We start from the raw sequence: 23,601 nt of genomic DNA, 5'->3' as shown, positions 1-23,601 counted from the left end.
CACTGAGCCTTCTGCATACTGGGCAAGTGCTCTGCCCCTAAGCTGTACCCGCCTCCTCCTTCCCCCAGCCTTAAAGGGTTTTGTTTGTTTGTTTTGTTTTGTTTCCTTCTTCTTAAGACTATTTAAGCTCATCTAAAGTTACTAATGTTCCCCTTTAATTTTGTGAAAAGTAGATTAGGTGAGGAAAAGAATGCTCCAACCCCGTGTTGTTTAACGTCTTTTTATTTTGCTTTAGACAAAACTAATAATTCTTAAGATATAAAAACCCAAATAAAAGTTGAACTTCCTAGGGAAGCCGTATAGTAAAGGCACCAAGATTGACGGGATGCAGTAAACAGAATGAACAAGATAGTCAAAGTTCTTTCCACAAAATTCTTTGATGGAGGAGTGTTTATGTGTTACTTTCATTATTAATAAAGAAAACTGCCTGGCCCATAGTTTCAGCCTCTTATTGGTTAATTCTCACATCTTCCTTTAACCCATATTTAGTAATCTGGGTAGCACCACGAGGTGTGGCTTACCAGGAGAGATCTTAACCTGCGTCCATCTCGGAGAGGAGCAGCATGGAGACTCACTATGGCGACTGCCTGAAGCGTCTCCCCAACTCTACTTCCTTGTTCCCACAATTCTGTTCTGTCTACTCTACCTACCTAATTTTCTCTTAAAGGGCCAAGGCAGTTTTCTTTATTAATAATGAAAGTAACACATAAACACTCCTCCATCATTTCCCCTTTTTCTGTTTAAACAAAAAAGAAAGGCTTTAACTTTAACATAGTAAAATTACATGTAACAAAACAGTTATCAAGCAAGAATTACAGTTACAATATTTAAATCTATTTTATCTTTTATCATAACTAAGGAAAACTATAACTATTGAACCATTCTTCAACTCCATCAAAGACTCCAGAAGGATATAAGACTACCTAAGTAAACAAGAAATATGCAGCTTTCAAACTCTAGAAATGAGAGACAACTTGCTGCCTGGACAGTCACCCAAAGTTCCTCTGTATCGTTGGGGCATCCATCTTCGGGCTTCAGGCCCACAGTATCCAGCAGACATTTCCATGAAGCAGAAAAATTCCAAAGACAGTTCAGTCACTTTCTGCTGTGTCCTGCAGAATGTCTCACAGACTCTTTCATGAATCAGGAACCCCAAAAGGCCATCTCACCTTTAGGCAAGTTCAGCAGTCCTCTTTCTGTGGGTTCCTTGTGTCCAGTTTATGCAACAGTCCAGGCAAGAGCAGTTTCTTGCCCAAATGGCTAACAAACTCCATAAGTAGCCTCTTCGATGCCCATCTTCCTCTCAAAGTAGATTGGTGCTGCCAGGAGCAGACGTGTCTCATTGTCATGAAAAACCCTAAGTTATTAAAACATTAAATGCCATATTCTGCAGTCTTTGAAAGATATGAAGAATGTCTATCTAACTGAAATATATCTCTACATATCTAGAAAATCTAATAACAAGCTCAACTATTATCAATGATTATCCATTAACAACCTATATTTCCTAATTATACATTACAGTTTTTAAAATGAACTACAATCACAATACCTTAATCAAGATCAGAAATACATATACATATAACAAAATTGACCTTAAAATCCATACCAATGCAAATTATTCATATCTATATCATATCCCCCTTTAAATGTAAAAGAACATTTATAAACAATATTTGGAAATGTGGGCGCAGTTTTTTCTCTCCAAACTGCTTCCTGCTGAATGGGGGCGCTGTTATTTAGGTCTTTCATGGTACCTTCACCTGTATACCAGGGCATGTTCTTTTTTTTTGGGGGGGGGGGTGCATTCAAAACAGAGTTTCTCTGTAGCTTTGGAACCTGTCCTGCAACTCACTTTGTAGACCAGCCTGGCCTCAAACTCACAGAGATCTGGCTGCCTCTGCCTCCCGAGTCCTGGAGCGTGCGCCATCACTACCCAGCTCAGGGCATGCTCTTTTCTGGGTTTCTGTGGCCTGAAAGATGACAAGTTATGAACACAGTAATCCAACCAGACCAATGCTTTGTAAAAGCTTGTCCTTTCTTTTTTTGTGTTTAAACAGAATCTTACTATGTTGTAACTCATGACCTTCCTGCCTCAACCTCCCAAGTGCCTTATAAGTACTGGTACTCCCAAATAGTCCCAAGTATTGTTATGGACTACCATGCCTGTATAGCCATGGGCCAGCTTGACGTCAGCATGGACAAATAGCTGCATATTCTCCTATAACTAGGAGCCTGCAGGGGAGTATTTGGAGACTGGTACAGCTGGGATTTCTTCCTCTCTGCTGCACCAGCCTTAAAGTGTGACTTCCTTCCTTCTGGTAAATGATGACGACTTGGCTTCGCTGCCTGTGCTTCAGACAAGATGAACAGGGATCGCAGAGGAAGAGGTTGTATGGACTGAGCTAGTTCTTTCAATCACAGAAACACGGACTCTCTTAGAACTACCCAGAGAACCCTAGTTCTCTGTGGGAGACTGATAACTTACTCTCTTTTAGCTGCAAGGGAGTCCGAAGAAGTATTTTCACAGAGCACACTGCCGCCCAACCAAAACTGTGGTTCTTGGGGGGAAAGAAAGAACATGAGAAAAGTTATTGAAAGTAGGAGTCAAGTTAATTTATTACCTTAGAGAAAGTTAATAAAATCTGCTTGATTAATTGTAAACTGGTGGAAGGTGTGTACTGGGCTGTGATGCAGTTCCCTCATTAAGTAGCACAGAACTTCATTATCTCTACCTAGCAAAAAACAATTCATCATTGATCTTTTCATATGAAAGTAATCAGCTAGGATTCCTTTCTGTACAATCTTACTTCAAATACCACGGGCCATCCAATACGTCATAGAGATATTCTGAAGATTGGTTACTATTTTTGGAGGAACGGGAAAGGCATTTATCATAGGTGTTGGATATGTTGTTGCTGTCAGTGATTACCACCAGCAAAATTGGCATCTGTGTATCCATTTTATAGTCACTTACTTAGTTCTGAACCAAGTCACAAATGAAGAGAAATATGAGGGCTGGAGCTGCGGCTCAGCTGGTAGAGTGCTTGCCTACATAGTGCGCATAAGGCCCTTGGCTTCTTCCCCAGCACCACATAAAGCCCATTGCCGTGGTGTGTGCCTGTTATCCTAGTATTCAGAAGGTGAAGGCAGGAGGATTGCAAGTTCAAGGTCACCCTAGGCTAAACGGCAAGTATGAGGCCAGCCTTACCTCTATGTGATTTGTCTAAGACAGAGAAACAGAGCTAGAAAGGAAAGGGAAAGGAAGAAGAGAAGAAGAAAATAAAAGAAAGGTTAAAATTGGAACAGTGACCCTACCCTGAGAGGCCCCTGGGAACTGAGGGTGGCATGTCAACAGAACATACACAAAGCTGTCCTTGGTTTGGTTCTGCCTCTCTCCAACCCCCAACCTGAACCCACAGTACAACGTGATTCACTCAGTCCTTCTGCCCTTACATCCTGGCCTTAATGAGCCTGTAGTCTGGACAAAGTCAGGCCTCCGACTTCCGCTTTGGAGAGATGGCATTTGGCTGCTCGTCAGACGTGAAAGTCTTGTGTTTCTGCCAGCAACCTGAATCATTAACTTGCAGCATGAGTTCCTAACTGGTGTGTGGAAGGATGAACATCCCTTCCGTGTACCTCTGCGAAGGGTTTTCAGAGGACTTGGAACCCCGCTTTTGACTTGGAGAGATTATTGGCCACCCTGGAAGTGCCAGAGAACCAAGCTGAGAGGGTGAAGTGCATTTTTAGAAGTTCTGACAAAGACTTGGGTCAAAGTCAGGGAGCAGAGTTACCATATTTGGTCACATTTTAGTCAGTTTTAGTGCTCAGCGTAGGCATGTTCTAGGTACCACACAGATCATCTTCCTCATTTTCTGAATACCATGTCCTTGAGACATCTTATCATATGGAAGGAATAGCCTGACTTAAAGTGGTTTGGAGGATGACTTTGGACCAAGGATATTTCTTATAGAAAGGAGACGGGGTAGGAAAAGTTACAAGTGCCAAATTCATGGCTCAAGAGTCCAAACGTCTCGACGATGCTTTCGGCAGTCCTTGTCCTTTCTTTACTGGACTGTGACGAAATGCCCCGAGAAAAAGCAACTTAGGAGAGAAGGAATTTTGTTTGTTCCGTTTCAACTCTTAACCCCAGCTATTGTCAATGACTGCAGGAAAGCCAATGTTGAAACTCAAAGCGGCTAGTCAGCATCACACCCAAGAGTAAAAGGAGGATACATTCCTTCCTGTTTGCATAGAGCTAGCTTCCCCTCTTCTTACACAGTCTAGGGAATGCCTAGGGAATGGTGCCCCCACAGTGGGCTGTCTTCACACATCAATTCACGTGTAATCAAGACATGTTCACAGTTCAATCTGATAGAGACACTCCTTCGCCGAGACTCTCTTGTTGGATGATTTTAAGTACTGTCAAATTGATAGGCACTTGTGGCAACCGTCACAGACCTGCACACAGCAGAATTAAAGACTGGGTGGTTGGTAGCATTGTTTCTCGACGACATCCATACTTCATAACCTTGAAAAGCCTGACATTGCTTTTAATAAATTAATGTGATATAATTGATGGACCTATGTCACTTGCTAGGAAATGTGTCCATACTGAAAAAGCTGCTTAGCATTAATAAATAATTTAGTATATACTATGTTTTACTAAGCTAAATACTGCCCTATGGAAACATTTGAATATAAAGATTTTTAAAAATTCTTTAAATTTTAAATACACACACACACACACACACACACACTGGATCCATTCAGGGCCCGAAGAAGGTGTGAGATCCTGGAGCTCATGGCTGTGAACTGCTTCATGTGTTTCTTAGGGCCTGACCTCTGGACCTATGAAGAGCAGCAAACTCTCTTACCCAGTGAACCATTTATTCAGGCACCTGACAATAAGATATAAGCAAATGAAAATAATATGTGGCACAAATAAACTAGATAAAGAACACTTGGCATGTGTTTATCATCAAATGTATGTTTTGTTGGGATTCTAATAATAAGTTGCTTTTATGAAATGAGAAGAAATAACTACATGAAAATGCTGGAGAGGGGTTGCCATGAAATAATCGTTGCAGAGACAGTGACTGGAAATGGCTTAAGCTAGCATAGGGGATGTGTGCTGGCCTTGTGTGCTGACGTGCTGACGGCTAAGTTCTGCAGAGCATCCTGGGTACCAGTCTGCTGTGGCACTGATGAATGTTTATGTAGGTATCATTCGCGGGGTCTGCCCAAGTGCCAGGCGCAGTGTAAGGGGTTCCATTCATCCACTCAGACTCTCATGACAGCCTAGTAAGGCAGGGACCATTCCCATACTGCTACTTCATCTGGCAGGGACCGTTTACATACTGCTACTTTATCCGGCAGCATCAACATGTAAATGTGTTGCACCTTTGGCTCTTTCCAAATCTGTCAGACTTCATAATGCGTGACTCTTATTCTGGACTGGGTTGTCGCCTTGGATTTCACAATGCTCACCCCTATCTTAATCATTTATTGAGGTGACCTTGTCAAGCAGGAAAGTACAGAACACAGCTGAGCATGGTGGCTCGTGCCTGCACTCCCAGCTATCAGGCAAGCCGAGGCCTGAAGGTTGCTGGGAGTTTGAGACCAGCCTGGGCTACATAGTAAGTTTTAAGGTTAGTGTGGGCTACAGTATGAGGTGCTGTCTCAGACCAAAAAACAAAAAAAAAAAAAATAAAAAGGCAACAAGCCAAGCTAAAGACAACAAGAAGAAATTACAAGCTGAGAGAAGATTCTGAGATGAAGGGAAAAGGCCTGGATGAGGGGGTGTTTTGATTGAGCTGATAAAATGTGGCCGGTGTTACTATTAGCATACGTTATTTATGGAGTTCTAAGACTGGGTGAGAATTCCTGTCAGTCACAGTTGGTGAAATTATGTAAGAAATTCAGCCTTCCCCCTAGAAAGAACTGGGTTTGGGTGACTAGAGAGTTAGGCAGGACTCAGCACTAGGGGGCGGTGGTCTTTGTCTTTTCTACACCCTTGAGAGCAAGTCCTTCCCCTTACGACCCAGGCCGTGTCCAGGGTCTCTCACCTCACTTCAGTCCTGTCCCTGCGGCTGGGGAGTGGGGTAACCTCTTTAGTTTCTATGGCAGGTAGTAGATGGTAATAACTAAATTTTGTTCCGTATTAATTCTACTAAGTAGAGAAGAGATGTTCATGAGACGAAAAATGTATCTGATATCTTAAGGGTAACATTCACGAGGCTGGGAAGTGGCTCAGTTGGTAGATGGTTTGCCAAGAATGCTATAGGGTGGGTGGACAGTCCTGTGATATCACAGTTGGGAGATGAAGGCAGGGACATGAGAAATTCAAAGCTGATCTTCAGGTACGTCCTAAGATGTTAGCCATGGAACGCAAGGCACTGTCTCAGTAAAGCTCCATACAGAGGTGGACATGAAGTTCTCTGCCAGCCAAAAAGCTATGTGAAATTGATAGCTACTGGGAGAAGGGGGAAAAAAAATCACAGATTGGCACTGCATAAGTCAACAGCACTCCAGTGCAAGCCCCATGCTCAGAAGGATTTGCGGGAGGGGAAAGAAGATGATGAAATATTGTATAAATTCTCAAAGGATAACTCAAAAACATTTAAAAACCACATACATAGTTAATATGTATATATTACTATACACAATATAAATTATACTTACATAGCTCCTAAAAAAGGAAATTGATTTTTTTTAAAGATCTGTAAGCTGTTTTTGAAACAGAGTCTAATTGTGTAGCCAGGCTAGCCTCTTGGGCAGCCTGGGGTAATGCTGGGTACTAGCAGACGCAGCAAGAGCCCCGATTCAGAATTCAGCAGGGAGAAAACTAGCGCTGAAGTTTTATATCCTGAGATTTAAGATTATGGAGCCATAAAATCTCTGCAAATCTAGGTTTCTAGTGATGTATAACATATGCTACGCCTTATAAATTAGGTTATAACTGCATTTGTGTGTGTGTGCACGTGTGTTTGTTTGTTTAGTTACAGTGATGCTCCTGGAAGCCCACGGGAACCCTGATGTGGATTCTGTAGCTCAGGCATTTATCGTGCCTGCCTGGCCTCTGCATGTGTGAACGAGCTAGCGTTGCTCTCCTCTGTGTGCGCCTCAGACTGTTTGAATGGCCCCAGGAAGAAAGGAGTCACTTCTTCATCCCCTTACTTCCGCTAGCAGACCCAAGGTGTTGAGTCAGCTCCTCAGGTGTGCTCATGTAGCCATAGACTTCAGTCAGACTCGGGCTGGGAAACGTAACACCACACATTCTTGTGAGTGGCGGTCTGTTAATTATGACAGGGCTGAGCCCACGTGCAGTTGAAGGCCATTTCTTAGGACACAGAAAAGGGCGGCACATTTAGATGTGTGGTAGGTTAGTGCTTTGTGAACAGGAGAGAGAAGTGTTGGGAGGTCCTGGGCTTGGGAGTCACACAGGACAGACAGTTCTGTGCTCCCTGCCTTGAGATTTCAAGTGATAGACACATTCTGTGCTTGGAGATGTCTACTCGGTTCACCGCCTGGCCTCACCTCTTTCTGATCCCTAAAGCATCAATATGCAGTCTTCAAAATGCCTCTCTGATTTGTGTTCCACTGTCCCCAACTCCTGACAATGTGAGTGATATCCAGATTAACTCTGGTGCGCTGCTCTGGTCCCACACACCCCACTTCGCCTTTTGTTACTACGCGGGAGAATGAAAAGTCACTCACGTCACCGGTCCACGGTAGACTCATGGTCTTCCTCTCCAGCTTTCACCCGGTGTTGTCCTCCCGCCACCACATCACCGGGGCGTGAATGATGGAGGAGAGTTATCTGTCTATGTTTCTTTCATTGGTTAATTAATAAAGAAAACTGCCTTGGCCCTTTAAGAGACAGAAAATTAAGTAGGTGGAGTAGACAGAACAGAATTGTGGGAACAAGGAAGTAGAGTTGGGGAGACGCTTCAGGCAGTCGCCATAGTGAGTCTCCATGCTGCTCTTCTCCGAGATGGACGCAGGTTAAGATCTCTCCTGGTAAGCCACACCTTGTGGTGTTACCCAGATTACTAAATATGGGTTAAAGGAAGATGTGAGAATTAGCCAATAAGAGGCTACAGATAATGGGCCAGGCAGTGTTTAAAAAAATACAGTTTCCGTGTAATTATTTCAGGTGTAAAGCTAGCCTGCGGCCGGGTGGCAGGACGCAGCCCTGCCGCTTCACACTACATGTGAATGCCACAGCAGCGTGGCTGTGGCCACATCTTCAGGGAGATCGCTGCTCCTGTCCACGTTCCTCCCTCTCTGGCTCAGTAGTTCTTACTTCTCTCCATCCGGGCTCCAGTGCACAAAGTCTCACCTGTCTCCCTTAGCAAATCTTCTCTGTGCCTAACTTGCTGGGGTCTGAATAGTTATAGATGGAGGGAAGGGCGGATGGCTGAAAATGAATGGACAAGGGAGAGACGTGGGCCAAGTTCTGAAGATAGGCTTCTTTAAAAAAATGTTTTAATTCAATAATTCCTTAATTTTGGAATTTCCTTAGATGAATTTTGTCTTTAGAAACTGCTTAAGTAGTTTAGGGATCTTAATGAGAGATGTTCACATGTTAGCAATGTGGGGGTCTAAACTGTAGTTACTAAAGAAAAGATGTTCATGCTAGTTCAGTTCTGTTGAAATAGGACAGACTTGTTCAGGATCTAAACCGGGGGCCTCTTGAGCTCTGAGCAAGAAATCCCATCCCCAGACCTCCTGAGACTTTAGGTGTAGGACTTCCAGAGTGCCACAGAATGCCAAGTATTGTTTCTGCTGCCCATCCCTCTTACTCCTTTATCAATGGGATCGATGTTTCCCAAGGGCCACCTACAAACCACCTCCTAGACCTGCCCGTCTCAGGGCCCCTGTGTGGGGTCAGAAGGAGGCTGTGGCTGGAGGCGCAGCCTCTTTGGAGCTGACTTCCGACAGTTTATTTTTTCTACCACAGTGCCAGTAAATGACTCTTCTGCCTGCCTGCCATCCAGGTCCTGCAGAATGGACATTAGAAGAGAGGGGAAAGAGGGTGGCATTTTGCATGCCTCCTTTGCCAGCCTCTGCGGTAGAATTCACTCTGTCCGGATTCACACGGTGTCACTTTTCTCTTTGGAGAGGTGATGATGTGAGGAGCCTCACACTTAGGGGACCCTGGCTTTGCCCAGTCTGAGTGTTGTAAACTTGTGAAAATTTAAAAAACAAAATTCCACGCGCTAGGTCACAATCAAACCAAGGATCTACAGTGCCATCTTCTGGTGATCTGGGGAAATGCAAGAAATGTGAGTGCTGCCAAACATGAGGACAAAATCACACAATTGTGTGTGATAATTTGAAGAGGGAGAGAGCGAATGAAAACAAGAAGGCCTTAAGTCTGTAGTTTGGGGAGGAGCCTGTGACCCACCTAGGTTTGTGATGTCTAGGGAGCGGCGAGAATGTACCTTTCCCTGAAACGGCAAGTTTGGAAAAATTTTTATAGCATCAGACATTTCCATTCTGCTGGCAGCACAAAGAGATGTTTGGAATGGAAAGGAACCTTTACATTTCTCAAAGATAGGAGTGGAATGATTTGCCTTCCTTCTACCCAGAGAGGGCAAGGTGTACATTAAAAGACCGCGGGGCCTCTGCAGCCCACCTAGTGACCGCGGAGTGACCATGGAGCAATAGACTGCCTCCCCTTGTGGGGACCATAGTGTCCTGTAAAATCGGAATATAAATCAAGTGATAGTTCAAAGTCACTTAACCCATTAAGATTTATTGCTCTCAGCCATCTGAAGGCTTAAATATTTCTGCAGACCATTTTCTTGAGAAAAGGCTCCTTTTAATGTAAGGACAAATTGCTGCAAAGCACTGACCACGTTGGCATCTGGTTTTGTCCAGCACAGGGGACATTTCATACACGTGGCTCTGAGCAATGGGTCAGTACCTCCCTAGTCCTTTTGGCAAGTGTGAAGCTAGATACGTTGTCCCCTCCACTTTTAGCGAGCACCTAGGACTGCAGGATGCAGGACAGTGGAGGCAGGTGGGTGGGCTTAACTCTGAGTTAAAAATAACGCAGGTAGATTTTTCTTATTCAAAGACCGCTCCAAGCTGGTTCCTACTTTGAAAGATTCTCCGCTTTCCTCTCCAGCCAGCTAGCCCATGGCTCACTCTTGACAGTCTTTGTTGATCTCCCAATTCACCCTGCTCTCCTCTCCGCACCCTTCTTCCTGTGATAGTCAACGCTTTATCACTGTGACAAAGACCAGAGAGAAAACAGCTTAGAAGGCTCTGTCTGGGCTCGTGGTTTCGTCTGAGTTGGGGGCTGAGGTTATCGTGGTGTGGAGAGCAGGCTAGGTACGAAGTGAACAGGGTTCACTACAGTGTCTGCTAAGTGGAGAGAAATGCCTGGCCCATCAAGACTTTCTGCTTCCCTCTTTATAGCCTGTCTAGGTTTCCGCCTATTGGATGGTGCAGCCGCATTCAGGTGGGTGAGCCTTTCTCCCTTCGTGAATTACCTATGGCGACTTCCACTGCTGTACCTGGAACTGCTTTAGTGATCTCCTTGGACCCCCCACAGTCCAATCAAGGCCAACTGTACGCCACCCCTATCTTTGTATGCCTCCTTATTTGTTGCTTGTTTGAGACAGGAACTTATGTGTTCCACACTGGCCTTGAACTCTCTACATAGCTGAGACCCTCCTGCCTTCCCCTCCCAAGTGCTGACATTACAAAAGTGCACCAGCTACCTTCGGCGTTATACAGTGATGGGGTCAAAACCAGGACTTTGTACACTAGACATCAACTCAACCAACAGAGCTAAGTCTCTATCCCTGTATGCATCCTTGTTCATATCCACCCCCTCTCTAACAGTAGGCTCATTTCTTCATACCGCATGCCCTCGTCCCTTACATGTAATCATGAAATATTGCTGTCTGTCTGTCTGTCTGTCTATCATTTAGAACTTCAAATGTCCACCACTTGAAAACCTTTCAAGTACACATGAATTGAAGCTCTTTTATTTTTGCAGTGGGTGGGAGGAAGGAAAATAGTAGATTCTATTTTTGTGGGGGACTGTAGTTTGGAATTCTGGTATGTTCCCCCCCCCCCCCCCCTCTCTCTCTCTCTGTGTGTGTGTGTGTGTGTGCGCACGCACACGCGCGCATGCATGTGTGGTAGAAAAGGAAACGAGGTTCTCATCTAGCTCTCGACCCTGGCAATGGTTTCTCCTGCATCTGTTTTTAGTGCCTTTCCTACATCATCATGGATAAACTTTCAGGGATGTGCGCCAGTCAGAAGTAGTTCTCTCCTCTCAGATGTGGACCATTATGTTGCCTGCAGGGTCTGGGTACCCATCGGCCACCAGTCCGTATCAATGCCTGTACACCTCAGTAGTGGCTCAATCATTGGGGACCCTGTACCCCCTCTGCACCTTAAAATCTTGAAGTCCCTTTACCTTCAAGTTCTCTCTGTTAGGTGTTTGGAGGCCCTTCCACTTGCCCCCTGACTGTTTTCAATGTTTTCTCTCAATACCTGGCCTCACAACCGGCTTTCTAAGCATCCGGATAGTAGCTACAGTGAACCAGCTACAGAGAACCAGGCAACTTTTTATCTTCCTTTTTGGCAGTGAACTTAGAGAGGCGATTTGCGTGTGGATTCTCTAAGTACCCAACTTATCCAGGCTCTTTCTGTTTTTTCCCTTTGGCTCGCCCGTGCCTAAGCTCACCAACTTGGTCCTCTAGAGTTTGTACCCAGCAAATGAGGATTTTGATTGGGTCTCTGCTGTCTCCCCACCCCTTTTGCTGTTAATATTATTTTCTTCCCCTGCCTCCATGCTCCTAGAGGAGCAGCTCACTGGCTGTGGTTCACATCCCTTGCTGTGTGTGTTTACGAGGTTCAGCTATTACATGCTGACAGGCACATTGTGAAGCAGATACGCTAACTGGATTAACTTGGATCCATTGGAACAAAAATTCACCATGACTTAAAAATGTGAAGCTCTCATGCAAATAGAAACACATTTCTGGCTTGATTTTTTTGAACCTAACTGAGATCTGGAAAAACCAACTGTCATCCTTGCCAGTTGGCACCGCCATCTACGGGAGCGCCATACTGGCTACCCCTCCACCTGGGCATCCTGTCTCCTTCTGATGGCATGTGTCACCTCCTCAGGCTACCCTCATCTTTGCTTCAGCTGCCCATGCAACTCACTTGGTGGCCCAAGCAGCCTTTGCGCTGTGATTTGATAAGTTCATTAAGACGGTACTTTTTCTTTTCCGCTTACCCTGTAGACTTTGCCGTGACAGAAACTTAACTAGTGATTGGTTCACAGACATGGAAGATCCTTCAGCAATCTCTAGTGAAGCCCATATGCATTTTAACATGTAGGTCCTGTCCTAGACTTGGTCATTAATCAATGTTGACAGATGGTACCCATTTTCTAGGAACTCAGCAGATAGGTACAAAAGACCCACTGTAAAAATTCCCCAGGCTCCACTAAACACTATTTATTGGTCCAGGGTCCAACTGGTTAGAAAGATTGTTGGTGAAAATCCCATAAAATCTGGTAATATATGTACATTTTGTTTCCTTTACCAGGTACCCTCTTCATAAGTCAAACTCGGAAGACGGCTGCGTAGGTTAGTACCACTGCCCTTGATTTCAATATTTAATTGGATTATTTTCTTCTCATAGTTTATAGAGGATACACAGACATGTAAAGCTATGGATCTTGTCCCTCCCTCCAAATCTAAACACTGTAACGATGATGTGTCTGTGCGTGTTGTGTGTCTATGTATGTGCACATATACATGTAGACTGAGGTCCGCATTAGGCATCCCTCAGTCACGCTCTGCCTTCCATTTTGAGAGGTCTCTTGCTGAACCCGGAACTCCACCGGCTCAGCTAAACCAACAGGCCAGCAAATGGTGCGGAAACCTGCCTGTCTGCCTCCCTTAGGGTTGTGGGCACCTCCCACTGTGCCCTGCTTCTTCTGTGGTGCTGCGGATCCAAGCTGAGCTCCGCATGCTTTAGACCAGGTGCTGTACTGGCTGAGCTGTCTCTCCAGCCCTGGGATTTGCTGTGCTGTTTTCTTTCCTTTTGCCGTTAGGAATTGTTGTTTTGGAAATAGAGGTAACATCATCATCTACATATTGTTCTTCAGGTCTTCAAAATGGGGCAGTTAATGAGTATTTCCACTTACTAAGTAGTCTTAACAGTAAGAGGCTTACGTCCCCAACATATTGAATGTGCCCTAAGCTCACTGACCAAGCCTCTTTGCTGGATATGTATGCCTGATAATTTTCTCTGTCCTGGAACACGACACTATCAGAAAATTCCTTAAGTCTGTATCTCTGATAATACCCGCAGGTAAACTCTTCCATTTGGAATGTTTCGATAAATAATATCCATTCAAGGGGTTATATATTTTCTATATCCTTGATTATGAGAGCTATTCTTGAAATAGCAAAGGACCCAATCGATGCTCCAATCCAGCTGACAGGATTTGAATCATGAACGCCCACCCAGCTAATTGTAACCGGGGAAAGGCACCTGCCTCTTCAAGCCTGAATGGAAGGAGAGCAGGCCCTAGTAGCAGCAGAAGCTCAGCACACGGAAGCCTGAGGCAGGAAGATAGTGAGTTCAAGGTCAGCCTGAACAACAAGACTAGGTTACGAGCTAGGCTGTTAAATAGCAAAGAGCTTGGGTATCGTAAGTGATGATGAAATTGTTAGCTGTTTTTATCATCTCCGTTACGTACATGGACCGTGAGAAGGAAGGAAATACAGCTGACAGGCAGAGAGATGCATTCTAGCCTCAGACTCCGCCTTAAGAAGCCAAATGACGACACCCAGTCTGCTTTCACCCTTCCTGCCTGACATCTGCTTTCTGGGGTTACTCACAGGCAGCAGACCCCACAAAACTAACCTCGAGGACCTGAGAACATAGGGAATCGAAGGCAGAAAGACGTGGCTTTCGTTCCCTGGCCTCCATGGCTGTCGGCTTTAAATGAGGGCATCCTGTTTTGACAAATGACACCCTTCCTGGCTTGGGAGCCCGGAGATGGAGTTCCCACATGGGTACTCTATGCATCATTGCTTGGCACCGCCAGTCTAGACTGTGGAAGCCGCCTCTTTGCTGGGCCTTGTTTCCAGTGGCCACAGGGCAACCAGACAGCCACCAAATGGAGACAGAGCTGCTGCTTTGGGTGTGCCACATCAGCACAGTGACAGCCATGGCCGCCACTGCCTTTCCTTTTCAAAGAATAAAGAACTGCCTTCCCCATTTACTTACTGTCCTCTGTTCTGTTTGTCTTTTACAATTTTTGATGTGCGTGTGTTCGAGTGTCCGTATGTGTATTGTCCGTGTGTGTGTGTGTGTGTGTGTGTGTGTGTGTGTGTGTGCCTACATACATACACACATGACACCTTGGCTTCCTCAGGAGCCATCCACCTTTCTGTTTGAGGCAAGCTCCCCTTGGCCTGAAACACACCAAATCACTAGGGTGGTTGGCCCACAAGGGGCCTGCCTCTTTTTGTCTGTGTGGTGCTGGGGTTATAAGTTTGTGCCACCATGCCTAGCTTCACTATCGTGGGCTCTGGGAGGTTGAACTGGCCTTCTCATGCCTGTGAAGCAATCTCTTCAGTGGCTGAGCTATCTCCCAGCATCTCTGTTTGCATTTAAAAGGGCATTTTCTATTGTCAATTACTAGAACCCTAAGATATTTTTTTAAATGTCTATTAATGGCAAATTTGTTTTCATTGGTGAAACCCAGTCCTAGTCTGAGATGGGAGTGAGGTTAAAGGGAGATTGAGTTAGGAGATGTCACAACAGGACCGACCTCTGTTTTTCTTGTCTTTGTGATCTTGTTAATCTGCAGGTTGGTCACCAAGAAACCTAAACATTAGAGAGATGGGGATCATGCCTTTCCTGTGCAGTAGACCCATGTCACCAAACAGCACAGTGAACCAGGCTAGTCAGTCTGTGTTTTCTTCATTAAATTTGGAATAAGACAATAAAAGCAATGGCAGATAAACAACGGGAACAAACAAAGCAAAGTGAACCCCGGCAAGCCCTCTGTGGCAAAGTGAAGTGATTGTGGCTGCACCCAAAGGGAGCAAATGCACCAGGGCGCAAGGCTGAATGAGGCGTACTGGCTAGACGGACATCAAAGTGAAGACAGAAGCGCGTGCTCGGCCTGCCCTTTTGATGTGCCTCTATTTCTTTTTCTTAACCCTGTTGGGCCTTTTTTTCCCTGGTAGCAAATTTGCATTTCTTTTAAACAACTTTATAGCTATTTCACAGTCTTTCACAAACTGAAAAAAAAAATGCCTTTCTGTGAAATCAGGGTATTCGTTCAAGCTTTGACATTGTAAGGAGACTACTTTTGTTATCAGTGAATTTACTGCTTCTCTCTCTCTTTCTTTCTTCCTCTCTCTTCCTCCCTCCCTCCCTCCCTCCCTCTCCTTCCTTTCCTTCCTTCGTTTTTTTTAAAGGAAAAGGAGATTGGAAGAAGAAAAATAAGTACTTCTGGCAGAATTTTCGAAAGAACCAGAAAGGAATAATGAGACAGACCTCAAAAGGTACAGTGGCTTCATAATACTCAGAATTCCTGGCCCCCGATGTAAATGAACTCTACAGTTTAGGAATAACTCATTGCATCTGCCTGCAAAATAGTCAACTTTTCCGACATTCCTTCCATGACTTTAAGATTTTGACCCCATGAGTTTCTTGAACAAACTGGAGGAGCTGGTGACCCCGTGACAGTAGAGACCCTGTCTGCGGGCTCCCCATCACACCAGCTTCCCTGCTTTTCCCTTAAGCTCGCCAAGCACTGACCTTGAAAGGTCAAGGGAATCTTCGCGTTTGTTGGTTTTGGACCCTCCAGTGCCTGCCCTCTCTTGGAACCTTTCCATTCTTCTGAACTTCTTGCTCTGTAGCAGGGACAGTTATGGGCGTGTTGCCCCTGGAAACCCTCTCTGGGTCTGACATCATGAGAATTTACCCGGCTGCTCTGTGAAGGGAGCTCTGCCCTTTCTCCAGGCCTTGCCTCTGTTTTTTGTTTAGATAGCAAATAAATATGTCATCCCCTGGAGGCTGGGTTATGTAATTTATATTTCCCCAGTATTCACAGAGGAAACCGGGCACATCGACTTCCACATTCCTCTCAGACTGAATGGGGTTATCAATAAATGAAGGTGTTTTCCAGTCTATCACTGATACTGCTTGCTTTCCTTTTATACAATAACACGACACCTCCTGCAGAGATTTCTCTGAGAGAGTTACTCCCACCCAGACACAAGAAACTTGGCCCTGGGCCTTAGCGTCCTCAGCTGCACACCTGATTTCTCAGACAGCTATCACGGGACTACTTTTCTTAGTTGTCCCACGTTGAAGGAGTTGTTCGTCAACACTCTCCCTATTGGTAGAGACCCAGAATCATCTGTGCGTCCAGGTAAACTTAGCATTCTGACAAATCTCACTTAGAAAGCTGTGGAGAAAGAAAGCCGTGAAGATAGCAGGCAGGGCCTAGAGAGAGGGCTCAGTGGTTAAGAACACTTGCCACTCTTCCAAAGGACCAGAGTTTGGTTCCCAGTACTCGTGTCAGGCAACTCATGCTGTAGGTAACTCCAGCTCCAGGGATCTGGTGACCTTTTTGGGCCTCTGTGAGCACCTATGTGTGACATTCACTTACACAGAAACATACATGGAGATATTAATAAAAATAAGTCTTAGGGAAGAAGGGGAGAGAGAGAGGGAAGGGAGGGAGGGAGGGAGGGAGGGAGGGAGGGAGGGAGGGAGGGAGGGAGGAAGAGAGGAGGAGGAGAAGGAGGAGGAGGAAGAGGAAGCAGTTCACCAGTTCACATGACTTTATAACACACACAACCAGCTCTGTGACACTCAACACGGATATCAAAATGAAGCAAGCCAGGAGGCCTCTCTCCACACCCACAGCACCCCTTCCATTTTTCCACAAGTGGACGAGTTTCCTCAGGGACTTGAGGGGTGCCTCTGAACTAATTGCTTACTAAATGCAAACGAGATACAGGAGCATGGGGAATGCAAACCGTAAGCTAGGTTCCTCTACCATGGTTCCGAGTGAGCCTTCAGTGTTTCCTTAGTCCTGTCCTAGCTCACACAGGGTGTATCAAGCCCTGGCTGAGGTCCTGATGGTGCCAGAAGTCACCAAAGAATGTCAGAGGAAGAAGAGACAGAGGAGAGAGAGCAAGACCACCAATGTGGCTTCCTCCTGGTGTGTGTGTTAGCCTGTTGTCACTGAGTCCTTTCCCTCATACTGACCAAAGACACAACTGGCCAGTGGAGCTCAAATAAGAGGGATAGCATTGTTTGCTTTGTGGGGAAAGGCTTTAGAAGGAGTGTGTGGGGCATGGTGGCTCTTTTCCCGTGTACTTCCGGAGGCCTTCACTCTAAGTTAGGTGGTAGCTACCTCTCACATCCTGCAGACCAGGTGACTGCATACTTCCAGATCTAAATAGCTGTACTACCTGTCTTCCATGAGGTTGACATGCTTCGCGTGTAGTTTTATTTATGTGTTTGTCCCGTGAGATAACCCGGTAACTCAGAGATACGCCAGATAACTCTCTGTGGAAAGATGGTTGAACCAGGCTTGGCAGTCTTGGTTCTGTGGCTTCGTCCCCTGTCACAGCAGAGGGTGCTCTTGTACAAATATATGTTCTTATCATACATATTGCACACAGTAAAATACAGAGAATGTCCAACCCAATGAGACCTCGAAAATGCTTGTCTGTTCAATTTGGGTGTTTAGATGAGATTCCTGGTCCACGAGGAACAAGGAATTCCGTGTCAACTCTGTACCATGTCTAAAAAGCCTGCCTCTAAAGTTCTGGTCATGGATTTGCTTCTGTGGTAGCTCACACATGTTCTTAGAACACGTTTTCCCAATAGATGAGTTTTTGGCTTCCGGAGCAACAGCTCGGTTCTACATCCCTCCACTCCCTCCGTAGCACGCAAAGTGGGTAGTGCCCCTGAGAGAAGTCCCTCCCCCTCCAGGCTGGACGCCCGCCCGCCCCTCCAGCTCTCACTGGCGTTTATCTGTCTTTCACCCCCCAGGAGAAGACGTGGGCTATGTGGCCAGTGAGATAACAATGAGCGACGAGGAGCGGATCCAGCTAATGATGATGGTCAAAGAAAAGATGATCACCATTGAAGAAGCGCTTGCTAGGGTGAGAGTGTGGGCATTTAGCTTGCGCCGGGCATCAGCTGGAAAAACGCGTGGGGGCATCAGACGTTATAGGAGCCCAATAGCTGCAGTGTGTGTGTGTGTGCGTGTGTGTGTGTGCGTGCGTGCGTGTGTGTGTGTGTGTGTGTGTGTGTGTGTGTGCGCGCGCGCACACACCTCTATATATCAGATTATCAGGCATCTAAACTTCATGCATGCTTTGGGACTGCCCTACCACCAACTAATCCTCAACCCCCGAAGGAATATTTTGATGATATTTTAGTGGTCATCAGTTATCCATTCTATCAAATTGATCAAGTAATGTTTGATCAAATAATGATACTTACTGCATCCTATTTGCTTGATACAAGTTTTCTATCTTGTATAATAAAATATTTGTACTAGTGACAAATTACTTGGCAAGAATAGATTTCTCTTTGCTCACAGTTCTAGGGTTCGGTTCAATGTTCTGGCACTTGTGGGGGTGCGGTCATAGTGGTCGAGGCTTGAGGAGAATGTTCACGTTGTATCCTTAGTCAGGAGTGAGGCAGCAATGAACGGCTGTGCTGGTCAGCTCACTTTCTCCATTTTAATTTTCCTGGGACCCAACCATGTGGGATAGTAGCACCCACATTTAAGCTTCTATGTACTATAGTGCCCAGGATCTCCTGCCCAGTCAGCAGTCCCATAGTCAAGATGGCCCTTCCCACATTCTTCATTTTAAAAGATTTTGTTTTCCTTTTTATTACTTCTGCATCTGTGTCTGCATGAGTATATGCCATGTGTGTACAGGATAACCAGAAGATGGAGCTGGAGTTCCACGTGGCTGTAAGCTACCTGCTGTGGGTGCTGAGAGTCAAACTCAGGCCCTCTGAGAGACCAGCAAGTGCTTTTAACCATTCAGCCCCTCCAGGCCCACTTCCCACCTCATCACCTGTGGCCATGCCCCTGGTCCATCTCCCACATGATTCTACAGCCTGTAAATTGACAGCTAGCCCTGACTATTAAGGAAGGGAAGGGGAGGGGGGAGTGAGCGTGCCACACAAGGAAAAGAAGTGAGACTGACTTTGGAAGGAAACTCGGGGGCCGGGGCAATTTTGCAACATCTGCTGACTTTTCTTCATCTGTGGACTTGGAGGATTGCCATCGTAACCTTGTCCCCAGCATACTGAAGTTCATGATAGTGCAGGGGACAGAGTACCTTGGCTTACTGCAGAAAAGCATGTTTGTGCTGGGATAGGTGATGTAGCTAGTGATGGGTGACAACCTTGTCCATGCCTCACTCAGATAACCTGCGCCTTCTTTCTTAGCCCATGACCTCGAGTGTCAAACTCCTCCAAACATTTTCTCTCTAGTTCCATCCCTTGTGTATGTCCCAGCATTGGGGAAACATCCAGCTGAATCACTAGACAATGCGTGTAAGAAGAATCCACATATATGGAGTTTTCTTGTAGTGAGTAGGAGATTTCCTTGCCTCCCGGTGAGTGTCGAGGCTGCACTGTGTTCCAGTAGCAGAACTCACTGTCTGGATGCAGGTGTCTGAGGCCATCTTACAGCACCCGTCTTCGGCATGAGATGCGGTTTACTCGCTTTCTTGGAGCAAAGGAAAACATTTAAAAGTGCCCCAATATAGTCCAATATAAACAGAAAAAAAAGGAATACTCTTGAACTTGGAGAAGAAGTAAAGCGGGGGAAGTGAGCTCCTAATTCAGCCTCTAGCTGAAGTTAGAAGACAGCCTGAGGAGATGGGGGCCTAGCCACATGCAAGAAAGTGTGACATCTCAGAGCTGCCTGCAGCCTGGCAACTGCTGGCTTGGTGGCCTTTGCCTGGTCTTACTTGGTGGCCTTTTTGCCCAGTCTCAGGTGTGCTATAGAGATCACTGAGACATCAAGAATACTGTCCATTAAGCCGTCCAGAAAGGCAGATAGGCAGGAGGAAAATGATGGCAGCATTATCTACGTTCTGTGCTATGTGTATGCAAGGCTGGGTACCATCTACAGATGATGAAGGAGCAGAGATGGATGCTCAGTTGCTCTTCTTGCACCATTATCCTTCATTATTAATGCCTAAGTGAGATTTTTTTTTTTTAATCCAGAGACAACACAAGAAAATTAGAAAAAACTCCGCAGAGGGAATTTGCTTCCTTTAACCTGGGACCAGAGAAAGGACCTAAATTTACTTGGGATCAGTGTATACAAGAAGGGCAAATGCGGACCTGCTATAGAGACCACGCCTCATATTATCAGAGTTTAACCTAGGTGGATGTGCCTTCCTCTGTCAATCAAAGACTCATAGGGGCTTTGAATTCTAAGTCACAATTCAAAGGACAGCTCTGGGGAGAGGAAATTGCCAACATACCTTTTGGGAAAGTTTTGTCCGTGTTCACATTGGGATATTTTGATCCACTCCAGTTCCATCGTAAGGATTTAACCCTGCCATGTGTATCCTCACTATAAGTTATCCAATGGTGATCTCCATCCCTGAGAACCCCTTTAAGGGAAGGGGTTTGCATTTGTTTCTGTGTGAGCATGTGTGTGGATTTAACAAGCTCAGGCTTGAGGTAAGCGCCCTTAGCGCCAAGCCATCTCCCCGCCCTGCTAAGAACCCATTTAGCTGATGCAAATGAAGACAAGCACGAAAACTCCACAGGGAACTAATATGCAGCAAAAGCACTTGAAGGCAGGGATGTTTGCAAAACTCCTCTCAGTTCAGGGTACTGTCCTTTTGAATGTGGGGTGTAAAGATAGCTCCGGAGATGATTTCTATCTTAGCTTAATGACTGTGTCCAAGAAAATGGCATGCCAAACATTTTCTAGGAATTCTGTTTTTGTGGTAGATACATGCTTTGGCTGTTAAGGAAGGCAACCTTATTAGTTAAAAATAATTAAGCTTTATGGGGATCTAGGTAATTGGCAGTTTCTGAACAACACAATTGACAAATACTAACTTTAATTGCTGGCAATTAAGTTCTGGATATGTAAATCTTGCCCTGGTTCCTCACGGTCTAGAAAGCCCCATGATATACCCGGATTCTATGGAGCATTCCTTTCGCTGGGAGACTTGTGCATGTGTGAGTGGATTGGTAAGGATAAAACAGGGACCACATAGACTCACATGTAAAGCCTTGGCTAGAGACTAGCCCTAGTTGTTTTAGCGTGAGGATATGATTGATGGGCCGGTGTCACAGAAAACAGGCATTCTTAATTTTAAGGAAAAAAAAGACAATGAAAGGAAATGCTGTTGAAAAGTCAGCAAATTTCGCTTAGCAAAGCTACGTAGAAGGTCCTTCAGGACGCCCTGTGTGTGGCGGCCCAGGGGGCTCACATAAAGCACAGGGGGGCTGCTCTCAGTGTTCAGGGACTGTAACTGTCTCGATACTGCCTTCATGAAAGTGAGAGCCCATAACCTGACGTTGCAGTCTTATTTTCTTAAGAATTTAAATCTAAAGCCGATCCAGAGCTCAATTACCAAGTTGCCTGTTTGCACATCTGGCAACATCTGAGCTACATCTGTGTGTCACAAATAAAGTCCTCCGGTGATCAGAAGGCTTGTCAGCTCAGAGCTGTCCGGCTAGGGACTTGCTTTGTGTTTCAGTTAAAGCCGAAGCTTATTTAGTGACTCCTGGGAGTCAGGGCTAAGACTGAGTATAAGAAGGCAGTAGAGACCCAGACAAAACTGACAGCCTCGTCATATCCCTTTCCACCTGACATTTCTTTCCAGCGTGTAAGGAGACTGTAGCGTTTCAGAAACCGTGCATCCATATGGAAGGATCAGCCCCCGATATTAGTATACGATAAATATGAGCACAGTGTGTATGTTCCCAATCGTGTGTCAAAGATTAAGATGATTAGTGCCCGCCACCGACTGCAGAATCTTACTGTGAAGTGTGTGTTTACCCGGAGCCCCAAGGGTGGAAGCCACGGCGCTATATGTGTGGCTGTCGCATAGGTGTGTGCTGAGGGCTTTTCTGCATCCGTTTGATTGTAGCACCGAGCCTCTTGATGAGTTCAGTGTCTTCCTGGTTGTCCAAGAGGAGGTTGTTCTACTGTACAGAAGGGTTCAGTAACCCACCCCAGGCAACCAATGGTATTTGGTGTCTATATCCAGTCCTTTACTCCCTGATCAGTGCTGCCCACCTCCGCCCACATGCATAGATGGAAGACACATTCCTAGTTTGCAGTCATCACCAGGAAAGGCGTGTTTTAGGTGACGACTTTGCCACGTCCCACAGCGCTGGTGGTGGAGGACCACTGTCAATGCCTGATGCCAGGTTCTCTCTATATTTATATTTATATTTATATTTATATTTATATTTATATTTGCTTGCTTCATGGAATATAGTTTGATCAACTCTTGAATTGCATCTGAAGCCTAAATTTGAGTGAGGTTTCACTGCAGTGGCAGCGGGGGTGTCTGAAGTAGCTGATTGCCGCCCTTGGTGCTTGTGTGCAAACCTCCTTGGATCACCTCACATACGGTATTCTGAAAGAGCCTCGGTTTGGTTGTGCTGTATTTACTCCCTTTTCTAAAATATTTCCTTTCCTTTCTGTGTTTGTTTTGTTTTTCCTTAAAACCAAAACACAGAGTTTCTAGGCCTACGCTTCCAGCAGTTCTGAAGGTTTTATTGTTTTAGTTACTCCTTCCCCTTGTTCGGGTTCCTTACTAAACCAATTCCTATTTGCTAGCTGTTAATATTGAGAGATAGCCTGCCCCAGCCTTGAATGAGAAAGCCCAGGTCTCTGGGTGCCTCTTCCTCTCCCTGCTGCATGACAGGCACACACCTCCAGCTTGTGTGATGCTGGGGGCTGACCCCCAGGACTTGTGCATGCTTGGCAAATGCTCTATTCTTTGAGCTACATCCTTAGCCCTACCCTGGCATTTCTAGAAGTTGGTTTCAGCCGTTCCCCCTCCATTATTCCAATGTCTCTGGCCTCCTCCACTGTCCTCTGAGAGGAGGAACATGCTTTTGGATTTATGCATATAGGACTACACTGTAGAAAGTTCCTGGTTTCAGACTTGATTGCACCCAGGTCTTCATGTTGCGGGGGATGTGTGTGAAGAACTCAAGGTTCCTTTGGGAACAGCATACAGACCCTGCTGAGTCTATTGGTCTGACTGAAAACCTGCAGGCAGGGTTTCATACCCTCTTCTTGTGGTTCCAGAAGGCTTAGCTTTGGCTGGGCCTGGGTCGCCTAGTCACTTCGTTACCATCAACATGATGTTCTAAGTGACTTCTGCTGGGTAGGAGGCAGAACATGGCAATTATTTCTACTTCAGTCTTCCATTTCCTCTCCTTGCAGCTGAAGGAGTACGAGGCCCAGCACCGGCAGTCAGCTGCCTTGGACCCAGCAGACTGGCCTGATGGCTCCTACCCGACACTGGACGGCTCATCCACCTGCAACGTGAGTCCTTG

General features: G+C 45.7%; 1 protein-coding gene across 2 annotated transcripts in view; it reads left to right on the top strand.

Annotated features, from left to right (window-relative positions):
- Sash1 (SAM and SH3 domain containing 1) overlaps positions 1 to 23,601 on the top strand; it is a 169,557-nt gene that overhangs the window by 91,855 nt on the left and 54,101 nt on the right. For both annotated transcript variants that reach the window (XM_038338613.1, XM_038338612.1), the window contains 4 exons: positions 12,586 to 12,626; positions 15,483 to 15,569; positions 18,079 to 18,191; positions 23,489 to 23,590. In XM_038338613.1, the coding sequence (XP_038194541.1) occupies positions 12,586 to 12,626; positions 15,483 to 15,569; positions 18,079 to 18,191; positions 23,489 to 23,590 (343 nt within the window). The remainder of the gene's footprint in view (positions 1 to 12,585; positions 12,627 to 15,482; positions 15,570 to 18,078; positions 18,192 to 23,488; positions 23,591 to 23,601) is intronic.

This window comes from Arvicola amphibius, chromosome 8 (genome assembly GCF_903992535.2).
Source record: "Arvicola amphibius chromosome 8, mArvAmp1.2, whole genome shotgun sequence".
Classification (NCBI taxonomy): Eukaryota; Metazoa; Chordata; class Mammalia; order Rodentia; family Cricetidae; genus Arvicola; species Arvicola amphibius.
The sequence above is the reverse complement of the archived record's forward strand: the minus strand, read 5'-3'. Positions and strand labels throughout refer to the sequence as shown.